This window comes from Rhineura floridana, chromosome 1, assembly GCF_030035675.1.
Source record: "Rhineura floridana isolate rRhiFlo1 chromosome 1, rRhiFlo1.hap2, whole genome shotgun sequence".
NCBI lineage: Eukaryota > Metazoa > Chordata > Lepidosauria > Squamata > Rhineuridae > Rhineura > Rhineura floridana.
Genome location: NC_084480.1, coordinates 236,371,754 through 236,389,136, shown reverse-complemented (window position 1 = coordinate 236,389,136; position 17,383 = coordinate 236,371,754). Strand labels below are relative to the sequence as shown.

Below are 17,383 nucleotides of genomic sequence, written 5' to 3'. Positions count from 1 at the left end.
TACGCCTGGCGCCGACGCTTCTATCTTTTCGGCGCCAGGTTAAGACCTGGCTATGCTCCCAGGCATTTTAATGCGTTTAATGTTACAATTTTAAATCTTTTTGTTTGCTGTTTATTTATTGTGCTATTTTGTATTTCTGTATTTTAATCTTTTGTACACCGCCCAGAGAGCTACTCGCTATGGGCGGTTTAAAAATGAAACAAATAAATAAATAAATAAAACATTAGATTTAAAGGACTCAGCTACTGAACAGGCACCTTCTACATCGAGGGGAGCCACAGTACTTACAGAATCAAAGCCTAACTACAATGTCGTCAAAGTGCCATCACTTCTCAAGAAATTATTGAAATCAGAATGGGATTCACCAATTTAGTCTAAAAAATCAGTGTGATGTGCTAATAAGTTGTATCTTCTAGAACCAGAGTTTGTGGACCAGCTGAGAACTCCAGCAATTGATGCTTCAATTTCTGCTTTGGTTTCCAGAAATTTCCGGTCAAGGGATAGGATGCTCCTTTGGAGGATCTCACAGAACTAAGTTTGATATGACACTAAAGAAAGTACATGAGGCTATATCATTGATAATATGTGGTTCATGTGCAGCATCTGCGTTTGCAAGGGCAGCACTACTATGGTTAGACAATGTTTTGGACAATCCAGATCAGGATCCAGAGAGACTCAGGAAAACCATTCTGAAGCATTCACAAGCAGAGGCATTTATTGTGGATGCTACACAATTCGCAGCCACAGCCATGGCAGCTGAACTGGTGGCTAGACACATTTTGTGGCTTCGCCATTGGGAGGCAGATGCTACTTACCGTGTGGTTTGAAGGATATTTTAGTGGAAGCAAAGGGAAAGAAGAAGGCAGTGCCAGTAACAAACCAAAGAAGAGATGACCAGCGTTCCTTTCGTGGCCACCAGATTTACCATCCATCCAGATTTGGCGGATGGAGGTGAGATGACCATTCCAATAGGCAGACCTGGGGTTGATCTATATTCCAGTTGCGTAACCAGCAGCAAACAGGAGCATGAGTTTCAAGTTCAGCTACCACCAGCAGCGTTGGAAGGCAACAAAGGCAGTTCTGACTTATTTCAAACTCAAATGGGAGGCAGGCTGCAAAGTTTTACTCAGTGGCGGGAGGCAACAGCATCCGACTGTTGGGTCAAGGATGCAGTGTGTCACGGGTATCAAATAAAATTTCAGGCCTCACCTCCAAGCAGATTTGTTCCATCACTAATTTCTTTGGATCTGGAGAAGTGCAGACTAGTTTAGGAGGCAATAGATCACTTGCTGCAGATGGCGGCTATAGAACCAGTTCAACAGGAATAGAAATTCTGTGGTGTTTATAATCTGCCAAGGAAAAGGGGTGCTTGGAGGGCAGTATAGAACCTAAAATTCCTGAACTGATTCATGAGGTACTGGAAATTTTGTGTGGAGATTTTGGTTTCCATAAGGGAAGCACTACAACTGCAAGACGTTTTAGCCTCCATAGATCTGACTGAGTCTTATCTCCATGTGCCAATTCATCCACAATACCACAAGTATCTTTGCTTATGGCAGCCAACATTACCAGTACAGGGCAATGTCTTTGGGGTTGGTGCCAGCCCCAGGGATTTTCACGAAGATAATGGTGACCCTTGTGGCTCATCTACATCAGGAGAGTGTGCTTCTGTTCCCATACTTAGATGACATTTTGATTTGGTCACAGTCAGTGCATTCAGCGTATCAGGACATTGATGTCACCCTAACAGCTCGCAAGGGTCATGAGTTTTTGGTAAACACTGTGAAGAGCCATCTGATCCCAGTGCAACATCTGCAGCATCTGGGGGCAATGATAGATACAGAACAGGAGACAATATCTCTTTCGGAGGAAAGGGTGGGAAAAATAATGTTGGCTGTACAACCACTGCTGGGGAAGACCACAAATGATCTCATGACCTTAGCAAAATTGTAGGCATGTTAGTATCTGCTGTCCAAATTACATCATGGGCCAAATTTCACCCCCAGCCTCTGCAGTGGGCACTGTTACCCAACAAAACACATTCCAAACACTACCAGATTCTACTAATAGGCCAGTTGTGGGTAGCTCTAGGGTGGTGGACATAGGACTGCAACTTATGCAGAGGTGTGCCTCTGAAGGACCCACCATGGAAGGGGGTTACAACAGGTGCAAGGCTACGAGGTTGGGGCGCTCATTGCAGGGGGGAGCTTGTACAAGGAGCATGGTCACCTCAGGAAGCAATGCAAAGCATCAACTTACTGGAGTTAAGGGCTGTGCAACTGGCACTGCAACATTCTACTTTTTTGCCATCAAGCAAGTGATGATGAAGACAGACAACAATTTTGTGAAGTCGTTCATCAGTCATCAAGGAGGACCAAAATCACAGGTTCTCCATCTAGAGGCATCACAGCTATTGGTCTGGGCGCACAGATTCTTACATTCCCTGACAGCAGAGTACATCTGTGGGGTGGACAGCATCCAAGCAGATTGGCTAAGCAGACAGGATGTGATGCTGGGAGAGTGGCAACTTCACAAGGAAGTATTCAAGCAGGTTTGCAGACAGTTTGGAAGAATGGATGTGGATCTTTTTGTATCAAATGTCAATCATCAACTATGAAGATACTACACTTCGTACCCATCATTGGTGGCAGAAGGTGTAGACACATTGAATTCTCCATGGCCAGCAGGAATATTTTACTTGTTTTCACCATTTCCTTTGCTGGCTCGAGTACTGAAGAAAGTGAGGCTAGAGAGGGCAAATGTTATTCTAGTCGTATCAGATTGGCCGAGAAGGTAGTGGTTCTCATAACTGATCAACTTAGCTGTGGAGCTGCTGTGGCCTCTGCCTCTTCATCCAGATATACTGTTACAGGAGCCTCAGTGACATCCTGATCTACTGTGGCTGGGCTTAACCGTGTGGAAGTTGAGCAGAGAAAGCTGCTGAGACCAGGGTTGCCACCGGAGGTAGTTACCACTATATTGGCATCTCAAAGACCTTCCATAATAAGAAAATGCCAGTATACCTGGGCTGCATTTTTATGATGGTGCAACAACCATGTGAGAGTGCAGAAGACGGGACTTGCTGAGCTGCTATCCTTTTTACACACAATGTTTTGAAGCAGGGTTTGAAGCCCAACTCTTTATGAAGACAAGCATCAGCACTGGTATCAGTTCTTTCCAAGTTTTCCTCTGAGTCACTGGATGCTCATCCATATCTGAAACAGCTCTTAAGAGGGGTGTCTTTGATATCGGCACCTGTTCAGCATCGTTTTCCAATGCGGGATCTGCACAAAGTGTTGTCGGCTCTCCACAATGGCCTTTTGAACCACTGAAAACCTCCACTCTACAAATAATGTCTTACAAGGTGTTATTCGTAGTAGCTATTGTCATGAACTTGTATATTTTTATGAAATGTTAAAATCATATGTAATATCATGGCTCAGTGCAAAGAACTCTGGGAGTTACATCTTGTTAGAAAACAGGCCTCTGGAAAGGCAAAAATGTTAAGTTTTGTTTTCCAGCTGAAGGCAGTTAGGGAGGCCTGAATAGAAGCACCTGGTTATCTGTGCTAATCAGTAAGAGCCTGGTACTCAGGGCCATGCAGGCCTGTGAAGGTTGAGAACACCGTTGGGAGGGGGGCCTGCAAGGCGCGAAAAAGTGAAGAAGCATCGAGAAGGGATTACATCAGTAAGCTCCTGATTGGTTAATTAATCCTGGACCGTTGGGTTTCTTTTCCTTAAGTATAGGGCTTGAGACCCATAGCCTTTGTTCCCTCAGGAAGGTTTCCCTGGATGATGCCTATGGGTATCCATCTTGCTGGTGGCTACCTAAGTAGGGTTCCATTGCTTTGTATCTGATGCTATTCTCTCTGAGGAGAGGTGAGATTACAACCAACTACCTCATAAGTAAGTAGATAGGTTAGTTAGGTTATTATTTTCTTGTTGTGTGTGAACTCTCTTCTGTATACCTGAACCCCTGATTGGGTATGTGGTTTTGAGGAATTGTTTTGCTGCTATATTTTAATGTGCACTTATATTTTGAATAAAGCTACTTCTGTTTAACCTGGTGTGTTCATTGAGGGTAAGGGTGGTTCTGAATTCAGCACCTTGACCTGTCAGCTACGCAACTACCAAAGGAAAAAGGAGTTAAGCCTAATTCTAATTTGTGGGGTTTTACCAGAGGTTTCTTGACAAGGAGTGTAAGTTTGGCTCTTGTCTTATAGGACCTTGGTTTACCTATTTTCTGGGCTCAGAGTTCCTCTAGCTCTGAGTTGAACCAATGAAGGGGTGGTGGCAGCCTACTTTCTACCTTGCAGGGTTGGTTTGCACAGCCTTGGCAAGGGGAATTTGGTGTTTGGGTTCCAGAACAATTGCCCTAAGGGTGAGAATTGGGTCTGAAGCATGGTCCCTGTGCCTTGTGGGGGCGGTGGTCCATGACAACTATAACATCAGCTAGACGAATATCTGAACTGGGAGCACTGTCGGCAACAACAAAACATCTCTGCATTTTCCGCAAGGACAGAGTCATACTTCCAACAGATCCTGCTTTTGTTCCAAAAGTAAATACAGCTTTTCACCATCGGTAGGAATTAGCTTTGTCAACCTTCTGCCCATCACCAGCGCATGCTCTGAAGCTTGCTTAGCATTCCTTAGATGTGCGGAGAGCATTAAAAGTCTACATTAATAGGACAAGATTGATAAGACAAACAGATTCATTATTCGTTTCGTACCATCCAACTACATTGGATAAGAAAGTTTCATCTTGCACTTTGGCAAGATGGATTAAAGGAAGTATTGCTTTAGCATACAGTACTATACACCTGCCACTGCCATTGGGTATCGCAGTGCATTCAACAAGAGCAGCAGCTGCTACTGCAGCATATTCAGCAAATGCACCTCAAAAGAGTTTTATCAGTTAGCCACATGGGCAAACCCGAATACTTTTACCCAACACTACAAGATAGACAAGTATGCATCTGTAAAAGCAGCCTTCGGGAGGTTAGTTCTTCAGCAGGTGCTGCCACATCATGTATACACCCACACAAAAGGTCAGCTTTGGAACATCCCACTTGGGGGTGTCTGGTGCCCAGTGGAGATGGAACCAGGACACTGCCAAGGCCTACCCTGGGATGTACTATGACGACAATGCAAGAAAAACGGGTGGAGGTTGAAGGGTCAGGGAACTGACCTAGTAGTTTACAAGTTTATGTTTCATGTTTCATGTTGGTTACTGTGAATTCAATGTTATCTTCAGTCTTTCTATTATAAGTGTTTTTGCTCTGTTATAAGCATAATACTTTCAAGCTTGGCCAGACAGCGAACGAACACTCTGTGGGAGGGACTGAGGTAAGAGTCCTTTGGAGTGTTAACTCTTTCCTGCCTCAGGCAACAGGAGAGGAAGATGATATCCCATTTGGCAGTGTCCTGGTGCCGCCAGAGAAGCACCTTTCTGGTGAGTAAAATGGTTCCTTCACACTCTGTCCCTCACACAGATACACAGTTGCACGCACACACACAGCATGGAGAAGGCTTTCCCCTCATCGTCGCTTCCCTCGCTTATTAGATCAATAATCATGGGAGACAGATGAGTAGGAAGATGAAAGGCTGAAATCTCTCTTCCTGAACCAATGCAACAATGGGGATCAATATCATCCCTTTCTCCTGCTCATCAGATTGATTTGTGGAAAATGGGAGATGTCGACCCCATTGCCTTTGTGGTAGCAGCTCCCAGTGGAGCTTGCTTTCCTCACCTTTCCGAGTGGGGAAGGTGAAGAAAGCCTTTGTGAAACACCACTTCAGGGCACCATGAAACATTTGCTCTTGACAGCCAACTTGTTTCAATCTACATTTTTCTGGTTACAGCTTTGATCAAACATCCCGGCCACTGCTTTGCCTAGAGTTCAAAGCCAACATGGAACATTGAAAGCAATTTGATGTTGCACAAGTACTACAGGATGGGCTTGCCTATTGCACTCCACTACCAAGAGGCAATATAGAACAAGGAACCAGCACTGTGGATGGTGCCGGGCCTGCTGGGTCCGCAGATTAAGACAGAATACAACTGGGACAAAACAAATGATTTGAGGAGAGGGAGAATCTGTTTTTTAAAAATCTGCCACCAAATTGCAGGGGGTCTTGGTGGCAGTAGAGAAAAAACCATTGTACTTAGAAACAACTGGGAGGTGGTGAAGGTTTTAAAATATTTTAGGAACCTCTGCTTGTTTTGAATATTCAATTTGGGAATGGAGAAATTGGTTCTTTCAATTCCTGTATTGCTAAATGTATTTTTCTTTCTCCTTTCAGATACCGTTGTATGGATATGGAGGAAAAAGCAATCTGAGATTAGAAGATATTAAAAAACACTGTAATAGATACATAGTGGGACTGTATGAGTTATCACCTGGTAAAACAAGCCAGGCTTCTTTTTCTGTACAAAATACAGGGTGCCGGGCTGCATATGTGAAAGCATTGTGTTTTAAGAACTTAAGTGAAAGAATTCTTACGGATCCAAATGTGATGAGGGTTTCTCCAGCAATGTTTGTCCTTCAGGAAAGTTCACAGCAGGTAATGTGAAACCCTTGATAGATGTTTTTCATATGACATACTTATGTGCAAGGTGTCAATTTATTTTTTTAAAATGTGCCATAAAATCTGCTCTGTGTTTACCTTACATATAATTCAAACATAGTGACACAAGTTAATGTACCCCAAAATGACTGTTTCCCCTCAGAAAATTACAGTAACGTGCAATTCCACTGAAGAACAAAGTAATTCATCAGTGTTGTCTACAATTTGTTTCATCTATGGAGATGAAATTTTAAGACAGCAGTATCGCAGGTAAGGCTTTTTTTTTATAGAAATAACATAGTTTTCCTCATTACTATCTGTTTTCCTTAAGAATAAGAAACAAATGGTTACCTAATTAGAATGGTTACTGAAATAAGATAAGATTATTTTAATATTGGCTGTTGTGTATTAGTGGTTATTAAATAATACAGCTAACCTGTCTGTGTTTAAAATGATTAATAGCTGCTGGTCTCAAAACAGGAGCCAGTTCTACTCTTTGGAAACTCAAGCTTGAGTACTCTATTCATTGAAGACATGAGTGTGTGCGAATCATTTGATCAACTTTTATATCGACTGTATGCTATAGTACAGAAGCTTAAAACAGTTCCATTTTTTGAGATCTTAAGATCCCTCATTGTAAAATATACTGTATGCAAAAGATTTGGGGAAGAGTAGAAAATGCTGCAATATTATCTTTCAGTACTCAGCTTCATTTTTTGCCTATGGCAGGCTAGCACTTGAGGGTTTTAGAATGCCTTTCCTTTTGGCATACTCTCTCCTCTCGGACGGCATAGTCAAACACTTCATAACAAGTTGCTAACTTCTCACAATCTTATATGAACGTGTAACAGCAGTGCACAGGTTTTTCCCCCTTCACTGCAACATGACCAAAGGTAGTTCCTGTTATCTGGCCTAACTTGGGTTGATGAAGTGCTGAATGCTATTCATGAGTCCACAAACTTTGGCTGGCATTAGTAGCAAGCCACTGTATACATGGACATTGCCAATGCTGCTTCTCCCCTCCCCTATGTCTTCAAGTACGTGAAGACAACTCGGAAATGGTTGGATTCTCCACAGACCAGTGTAAGGCAAGTTCTCTGTATGCGGATGGAGGAGGAGAATGTGTGGAGTTGTGTCGTCTGTTAGCTGGACATCTGGGGCAGACATTTCCCAGAAGGAAACATGTGATTGCATTTGTGGATGGACGACTGTTGTGATGTCAAATGATCGTTTTAGGCCTGATAAATTCTTATGTTTTTGAATATTGGAAATAAGCTGATAGGATGTGTAAGTACCCTGGGATTCAATGCAGAAATGCTTTTTATGTGAGGTAATTCGATTGAACCCTATACTGAGTATTTTAGCTATCAAAAACATAACGTTAATGGGATCCTAAACCCCACAATTTTCTACTCAGAGCTATACAGCAAAATCCAGAGCAAATGCAAACAATACTTCCTGCTAATAATCCTGTGATAAACATAAAGTTTGATGAAGAATTCCCCGGGGAAGAGCTGGTGACTGAAGGTAAGCTTGGTCATCCTGAGAATATCTACATATTTTTATTACATTTAATTTCTGTGTACATGCTTAAGATGTATTTCCAGTTTAGCTTTCAGCACCACTTCGACTGTTCCTATGATTTTCTAAGCAATCTAGTTATCATAAGGCTAGTGCTATTGTAGCTGTGTTGTTTTTAACATGGTGGATAGTAGAAGCAGGGTGGTGTGCTTCACCTGACCTGTCAGTAACATTGCTACTGCTCTTTACTGAGAAGGGGAGATTGGTGCAATACAAACCCATCATCAGGAGCACCAGACTGGCTCCAGCAGTGTGCCAGACTGACCTCACATCCTCCTCCCCCTCTATCTTGTGTTAAGCAGCAACAATGCAAACAACTGAAGGTTAGGTGAGCAGTGGCAGCCAGCACACCATCAACTACTGGTTAAGGGATCAACTATGCCACAAACTCTACCTGGTCTAGAGCAAATCTCTCCTCCCATCTTTAACCATGATTCAGCCAATGCTATATAGGATTCCCTTTTCAGTTGGCTTTGGCAGCAGCACTTGCTTAATCTTGATTGAATTCCAGCCATAATTTTTTATTCCTTTTCTGAAAGTCACAACATTCATGCCACCTGGACTGAATATAACTCCTGCTAGGCTTGTTTCCAAAACTGTTTGATAAAATTCCTAAAGTAGGGATGAGGAACCTTTGGTGGTGTTGTTGTTATATCCCGCCTTTTCCCAGAACTCGGACTCAAGGCAGCTTACAAAAATTAAAACAAATACAGTTAAATATATATAAATAAAACATACAAAAGTTAATTAAAATGTAATTCACTAATAGGCAAAAAAATCCTTGCAGTTTAAGAATGTACCTATAGCCAACAGATATTTCTATCAGACTTTAAAATGCAGGGAAATTGGGCAGCTATAGTGAATGCTCCTAGGGAGCAGGAGACCAGGCCTCCTCTCTGAGATACTGTACTGCCCTACAAATTTGTCAAAATACAAACACAATTTGGATTGGTCTTTCACAGTCCAATCCACTTCCTGTGTAGCTTGGAAGAATTTGGTAATATGTGCCTCTGATCATATGGTGAGTGGTGGTGTGACAGAGTGCTCTGTTCAGATTAAAAGTCTAAATGGTGTCTGTGTAGCAGGCCACGAGTCTGGCACTTAAGCTGCCCCTTACCTTTCCCTGAAACAGATGCCGCATCAAAAAGAGAAAAAGAATTAGCCCCCCTCTTCCAGTATCGGCACACAGAAAATGTAGGGTTTGGGAAATGAGTTTTCAAACAGATAAGCTCAGTAAACCACATTTCTTTTACTTTATAAAACTTAATCAAGCATTATAGAATAGCAAATAAATGTGGTTAAGATAATATACAGTACTAATAATAAACATAGATATTATAGATTGATGCAGAGCTGAGTCATTCATTCATTGGCGATCACTCGTGGCCGAGTAAGATTGTCTTTCAAGATAAGGTCTTTGCTTGGAAGATGCCTGTGTGTGAATTTGTTTTATGTGGGGAGATCGGTGCATGACGATCAACACACAATCTTGACAGAAAAAGGCTTTGATCCAATGGCATAGGATACCACGACGATTGGAAGTCTTTTATCTGCTGCAGCCTTCATCCGCCTTCACAGCCGTTGTAACGTACATAGTGTTATCCTCCGCCTGTTCTGCCGTTGAGGACTTTCTTGGATCGTTCTTTGTCTGGTTCCTCTCCCTTGACCTTACCTCCATGGATGACCCTGCTTTGAGTACATGACTCTCAACGGCATCACTCGCAGGGTTCATTGGAACATGCAAGCCCACTCACCTCTACAAGGTGACAATCCAGCAAGCTGAGTATTACCCTTTAATTACCTGAGTCTTCAAGGCTATCTGGGCAAGCAAGCATGGCATGAGCCCTCTCACGGAAGACTGAATTGATGCTAAAATGCAGGAATATTTATACTAAATTTTCCTTTGAAGATCACAAATTTATGAGATATTCCTAACTTAATTGCTGCTTATCACAATAGTCAGAGAAAAATTAACTATCCTTAAATATAACCAGACGATACAGTCATCTTTATTTTTTACATCTTTATTTTTGAACCTGCCATTTTGTCTTCCCTGGAGCCTCAGTAAATTTATTCCTCATCCGCTTCAGTATTTCCTTCATCACCACAGTGTTTCTTTCCTTATTGCCTGCTCTTCCCTCAGAGCTGGCAGCTCTCTGTCTGACAAGTCAGAAAGCCCTGAAGCAAGCTCCAAGCCGCAACCATGTTACCACTAAGCCACTAGAAGGGCTGTGGGAATTACAATCACTCTCAAACTTTAAGCCACAAAATCACACTTCTGGCACACCACAAGATGGGCCATAGGGAAACTGAAAGAAAAATCAGCCACACCGATTAAGAAGGGCTGGCCATTGCTGCTACTACCAATCTTTTCTGCCTCACAAGTCTCTTTAGTAGCCAAGATGGGAAGCCAGGCAGCTAGCGCCAGCCCCTCATCCATCAGGCCAGAGGGTGTTTTGGTAACATCTCTAATCATAGGGGGAGAAGTCCCAGTCAGGACAACAGTGTCCTTCATGCCAGCACTTCAATCCTTCAATTCATCAGTCTTCAGAGATGGCGGGGAACTGAGCAGCAGGCCTATGGTATTCTCCCTGGACAGTCAATCAGTCCAAGATGGTGGCCGCAATGCAAGGGAAAGGAAATAATAGGTTTTGGCAGGAACCTCCACAAATCTGTGGGCTGCTGGATCTGTTTTGAGCAAATCCAAAAGAGATCAGGAACAGCTTTCAGGGGATGAAGGAGAACATCGTGGGGGGGGGGGGAGCTAGCAGCAGTTTTTTCCGCTAGATCATCTCCAGAGGATTTCCTTGGAACTAGCCTCTTGGCAAACTATGTAGTTGCCTGTAACCAATCAGTTGATCCAAGCTGTGGGGGAGGGGGTTCAATCAGCCTCCCCAGCCACTCCCAATACAGCTGCACTGTTCTTCTGACATTTTAATACAGCTGAAGGATATTTTGCTAGTAGACTTGTCAAAGGATCTGGCTTCAACTCTCCAGCCTCTCCATGCACCTAGTCCCTTGACAAATGTCAGTTCTCGATCTCTAAAATCTGCCAGCTCAAGATATGCAGCAAGTTCAGAGGGTTCATACCCATATCTCACCAGACCACCATGCAGTTTCTAGGGGCAGGGCTCATCGGCTGTCCCCTGCTGAACATATGCAGGAAGTTGAGTCAGACTTAATTGTGCTGGATGAAGAGGAGTGGAGTGGAGTGGGGAGTCTGAAACAGAGGAATTTTCTTCCAACAGGATTTTCCAGGAACCTCATTACTTACCTTTACTGTGTAAGGTCATGGATGCTGTATATTTGGACTTCAGAGGAGCCCTCAGGACTTCTCTTCCACTAGGGTGGCTGCTACATACCCCGACCTCAAACCTAAGTCCAGAATGGTTAGACTCCCATCTCTGCTACCAAAGGTCATCAAGGCAGAATTTGATGTGCCTCTACAATATAAAAAAATCTGTTCCGTTTGCCAACAACATTACATTTATATACCGCCCCATAGCCAAAGCTCTCTGGGCGGTTTACAGCAATTAAAACATTAAAAACAAATACACAAATTTTAAAACACACACAAAAATTTAAAAACACAATTTTAAAAAGTGTAAAAACAATTTAAAAACAAATATTACTTTTTGGAGCAATCTCTTATGGACCAGCTGAAACTCCCACTCATTGGTGCTCTAGTGCAAGGTTTGATGAATCCTTCATTGAACCTCAAAGATGCCTGTGCACAGCTTAAGGATGTGGTTGGAGAAGAAGTTGGTTTTAGGACTCAGGCGAGTTCACGATGCTGGTGCTCTCTCGATAAGGGCACCTGCCACAGCTTCAGTGTTCATGTGTGCTTCCATGAGATGGCTAGAAGAGTTATTTAATTATCCTCAGCAGGATCTTACCTGGGTTCATAAATCTCTCCTGAAGATTTCAAGAGCAGTTGCCTTCATGGCAGATGGATCCATAGATGCAGTGCAATTTTCCATTAGAGCATTGACAGTGGAGGCCTGATACAATCCACAGGTTAACTGCCCCTGATCAAATGCTTACCATTCACCCAATTCCCCTCACAGAGCTACAATCACCAGAAGAGGGGCTGACTGTTAAACCTGGCCACTGGAGCTCTGTCAGGGAATTGCAGTCTCCTAAAAACTCTCAGCACCCTTCACAAACTATACTTCCCAGGATTCTTTGGGAGAAGCCATGACAGTTTAAAGTGGAAAAAATGTCTGGTGTGGATGTGGCCCCCTGATTAACTAAGCCCAACAGCTGTGAGTCTGGCTTTAGAACACTGACAATTGGTCCTTACTGAGCATGCCTGCACTATCTTAGACTCCAATGTTAATTTTATTAAATTAACTAAAAATCAGCTAGGCATTTTTTTAACTTTTAAACTGTAGAAGATGAAAGTCAGCGTATGGGGCAAGGTCAGCAACAGTACCTGTAATCACAGGTACTCTGTGAACATGGCTGATTTTTAATTAATTTCAACAAGTTATGAGACTACTGAAAGAAAAATGTTTATCAGGGGTCTAGATTTTTTTCCTCGTTTTATACTTTGAACTCTAGATTCTCTCTCTTTTGTGTATCACCATGAAACCTTAAGAGGGTTGATAAGCAAGCATTTTTGAGTTCGAGACTATACATTTTGTGAGATTTTGTTTTGAAATGAGCGTATGGGAAACAGCAGAATAGCATGGGGGGTATTTTCAATTTAACATGTCAGAATGTGAAAATTCCATGCTGGCTGTGGTATACAGCCACTCTCATGGTTGTATAATTAAACCAACTACAACATTAAAACAAATTAAAACATAGTGATTAAAAAAGGCACAAAATACAAATCAGTAAAAACAGCACCCTGTTTAATAGCCCTTGCAATCAGTTCCCAAAAGTCTGTCAGAACAGGAAAGTCTTCATCTGCCAATAGAAGGACAGTTAGGGGAGAGCCAGTCTAACCTCCCTAAGAAGGGAGTTTTAGGGCCTGGGGACAACCACCAAGAAGGGTCTTTCACATGTTCCCACCAGACATGCCTTGAGGGTGGCGGGACCAAGAGAAGGACCTCCCCTAATGATTTCAGGTCTCATGCTCATATGGGAAGATACGGTCCTTCAGATAGGCTACAACTCCCTTCATCCCTGTCATTGGCCATGCTGACAGGGTCTGACAGAAGTTGTAGTCTAACAATATCTAGAGAGCCACATGTCCCCTAGCCCTTTCATAAGGGCACCAATGAACTTTTAAAAAACTTGTCATTATGTCGCCTTTTCATCATTAGCTTTGATCCTAAACATACATATTTGGAAGTAATTCCTATTTGAATTCAATGGAAATTACTTCGAAGTTTGTCTGTTGGGGAGAGCAGTGATGAACTAAGTCCATCTTCTCGTTTAACCTCTAAAGAATTTGAAAAGGACCAAGAATGTAATTACCATAATTGAAGTTAATTGCAATATATCGTTGCCTCATTGACTCAAAGTGTTTTTCAGAGTGTTAATCAAAGGGAGAAGATAATTGGCCTTAAATTGTACAAAACTAGAGGACAACTCTAAAGTTGCTTGATTCAACATGGCATGCATGCCAAGCTAAAGATGAAACATATTGACCTTTTAAATAAGACTCATTCAAACAGGAAACATTTCTGAAGCAATGATCACATTTTAGCACACTTTTTCAAATACTTAGTTCTGCTTTATGTATACTAATTTCACCCTTTTCCAATTCTTGTATAATAATCAAAATTTTAGTGTTGCTAACTCCCATGACCCCTTTGATTTGTTAAAGGAGATTTGTAGAAACGTGTGTAATACACAGAAGGCTGTCCTTTAAGGGCTATTGAAGTTCAATGGGGTGAGTTTACCCCTGAAGGACCACGTCCGCAGCCTTGGGGTTGTACTTGATTCCAGGCTGTCCATGGAGGCTCAGATTTCGGCGGTGAGCCGGGCAGCCTGGTATCAACTACACCTCATACGAAGGCTGCAACCCTACCTTCCTGCTCATCAGCTCCCCCTGGTAGTACACGCCCTGGTCACCTCTCGTTTGGACTACTGTAATGCGCTCTACGTGGGGTTACCCTTGAAAACGGTCCGGAAATTACAACTTATACAAAATGCGGCGGCTCGACTACTTACGAATAGTCGCCGCCGGGATCACATCACACCAGTGTTGTTCGATCTACACTGGCTTCCAGTTGTTTTCCGGGCCCAATTCAAGGTGTTGGTATTAACCTTTAAATCCCTACACGGTCTCGGCCCAGTTTATCTTACGGAGCGCCTTCAATGCCACCAATTATGCCGCCCGACAAGATCAGCCACTCAAGGCCTTCTCTCAATCCCGCCGACAAAAACAGCTAGATTGGCGGGTACAAGAGAGAGGGCATTCTCAGTGGCGGCCCCCACCCTCTGGAACTCCCTCCCACAAGATCTCCGGCACGCCTCTTCCCTAAATGTATTCCGTAAAGCCTTAAAGACCTGGCTCTTTCAACAGGCCTTTGGGATCTCCAGGGAGGGTTAATTACTGTGACTGAAATGCCTCCTACCCTGTTTTAATATTGTTGCTGCTGTATTATTCTCATACTGTTTTTTATTGTATTATTGTATTTTATCTCATTGTGTTTTAACTGTTTTGTACGTCGCCTAGAGTGGCCTTTGGCCAGATAGGCGACACAGAAATTAAATTTATTATTATTATTACTATTTCCACAGTAACTTCATTGGTCTAAGTCTTAATATGATAACTGATACTCCCATCCAATGTTACTTTATACGCCTTTTCATGTGCTTAAAAGTTGGCTTCTTTAAAAGTTATCTTGTGGTATGGCTTGAAAATCGAAGGTGGTCTGTTCAGGTGCTCCACTCCTCCCACCACCTAAAAAAATAATGTATCAGTGGTCAAACATGCATCCTCATTACTCTTGAACTTTGGTGTGAAATAATTTTAGTACACATTCCAAGTTGATACAGTGCAAAAGTACTACATGTGAAGACAGTAATAATCAAGTTGATTAGTCTGTCATCAGTCAGCCATCTTCAATGAATGCTGTAGTTTGGTTCATTAATCCAGCTTTCTTTTATTTTTTAAATGTCTTCTGTAGTATATGATCTTCCACAACAATCATTTGATAGCCAGTATTTTTTCATAAACATGCGAAGGATTATTGTTTCTGCAGTTAATGCCTTCACTAATACTGCTTTCAGTATCAAGCCATCTTCAGTAGAGAGGTAATTTCATTTGCCTTTTTTTTAGTATTTCTGAAATACTAGTAAGCATTTCCTCTGCATGGTAAACTTTGAATACTCCAACAATTGACTTAAGGATAAGAATAAAAAATCTGAAACGATGCCTAATGTAAGGATATCTGGCTTGACTACTTCAGTGACTGGAATTCATAACAGTATAATCTTTCTTGATAGGTGTGAGTGTTGGAATGATTCCTGTGGAGTAATGCATAGGGAAAGGTTCTGTCGGAACTTTTGAGCCTGAATACTATTTTCATCTGCTAATTTTTAATTGCTTTGATGCTCTTTTTCATCAGTTTGAAATTCTAGCTTAAACTAAGAAAAGCAGGAGTTTCTGTTTTAGTATTAGTTTGAGGCTGCAAGTAGGTTACCTTTATTTATTTTTGTCACCTTTCCCAGCATTTAGTGCTTAACTGATTTTTATCTATTTTATAGATGTAGTTCTAAGAAATCTAGCATGACTCTTGATGTACTACCTGTTAAAGGACCTCATGGCTGTGCATTGTCCTCAAATACCAATAGCCGTGATGAAAATAATGCTCGGGAGACCTGGACTCTTCAGCCTGAATTTCTAATTCTCACTGCTCCTTCTCAAAGTATGTAATTTCCATGAGTTTCCATCATTGTTTCAGTTTTGGCCATGATACTTGTACCTTTAGATTATTAGGATTATAATTTGATAAATAATACTACAGTGACATGTGATAAATAAACTGAACTTGGATTGGTATTGTGAATATTTCCAGGTGTATATAAAACACAATAAATAGATCATGATGCATAAATTATGGAATTAAGATAATTTCTGTCCCTAGCAGGAATGACTTACCCTGGAAATTGTCATTGGAATTTTCTGTGTTATGGATGTGCTTGTTAGTTCAAATCTGTTAGCAGGAAGTGAAGCCTTCCAGTGATAGTAAACAATCAATTGCTGACACCCTAATGACCATAATGTTTCCACTTTCCAAAAAGTGGATCCCAACACAGCATTTGAAAATGAGTACAGAAATACATGTTGATTTTGTTAGTTATATTCTATCAAAGCCCTTGATTCTCTATTGCATGTGAAAGTTAGCAAGTGTAGTTTTGTTTAATTGATGCAATTGCTAGTATTTTGTATATAGCACAAATGTATTATAAGAGATAACTGAGAATTCATGCAATTCTTATCTTAGGTGGAACAACTGTTACTAGACATACACAAATAACTAACAACTCAAACAGGTCATTGACATTTGAGCTGTCGTGGCCTGCTCACTGTCTTACAATAACACCTCAACATGGAACTATTGAACCAGGGTAAGTGCTTCCATTGCTTATAAATTTTCAGCGTGATTCCATATATTTGATAACTGGTTTGCAGTAACTAAGATTGCAATCCTATACCCATTTATCTGCAAGTAAGCCCCTTGAACTCAGTAGGACTTACATATGGCTTATATCTCAGTGGCAGTGTATAGGATTGCACTGTAATACATCCAGTTGTAACAGCATGAGTTGAGACAGAAGGAATTTTTGCCAAGTTGTGAAGATGCCATTATGGGCATAGCCAAAAGTTACAGTTTTCTTTTCTGAAAGCATAAGTAGCCTTATCTTTGTCAATGCTGTGGAAATCTATAATTCTTACAGGCAAGCTAAAGTATTTCTGGTTAGCACAAAAATTTGAAATACCTGTAAAATGTAACCATTTCAGATTCAGTTAGCTGCACAGAAATAGTTTTATTACAAACAGTGTAGTTCAGTTCTTCAAGAGCTAACAGTATTATGGTACATTTAAATTACTGCTTAAAAAGTTACAGCCTTTCTCGCATATAATTTCTTATTCTTATATTGTGTGGAAAAGTGCTGCTGCCATTTGATTTGCAGCTAATTATTATTATTATTATTATTATTTATTAGACTTGTATACCGCATGACTAGCAATAGCTCTCTGGGCGGTGAACACAAGAAATACAATAAAATCACACAATATAATACAACAAAACATATAAAAATAAAACAAT

General features: G+C 41.5%; 1 protein-coding gene across 1 annotated transcript in view; it reads left to right on the top strand.

Moving 5' to 3' along the window:
* CEP192 (centrosomal protein 192) overlaps nt 1–17,383 on the top strand; it is a 166,290-nt gene that overhangs the window by 112,109 nt on the left and 36,798 nt on the right. Inside the window, exons 33-38 of the mRNA XM_061594728.1 lie at nt 6,303–6,563; nt 6,730–6,836; nt 7,984–8,093; nt 15,236–15,362; nt 15,816–15,976; nt 16,556–16,679. Coding sequence (XP_061450712.1) covers nt 6,303–6,563; nt 6,730–6,836; nt 7,984–8,093; nt 15,236–15,362; nt 15,816–15,976; nt 16,556–16,679 — 890 coding nt within the window. The remainder of the gene's footprint in view (nt 1–6,302; nt 6,564–6,729; nt 6,837–7,983; nt 8,094–15,235; nt 15,363–15,815; nt 15,977–16,555; nt 16,680–17,383) is intronic.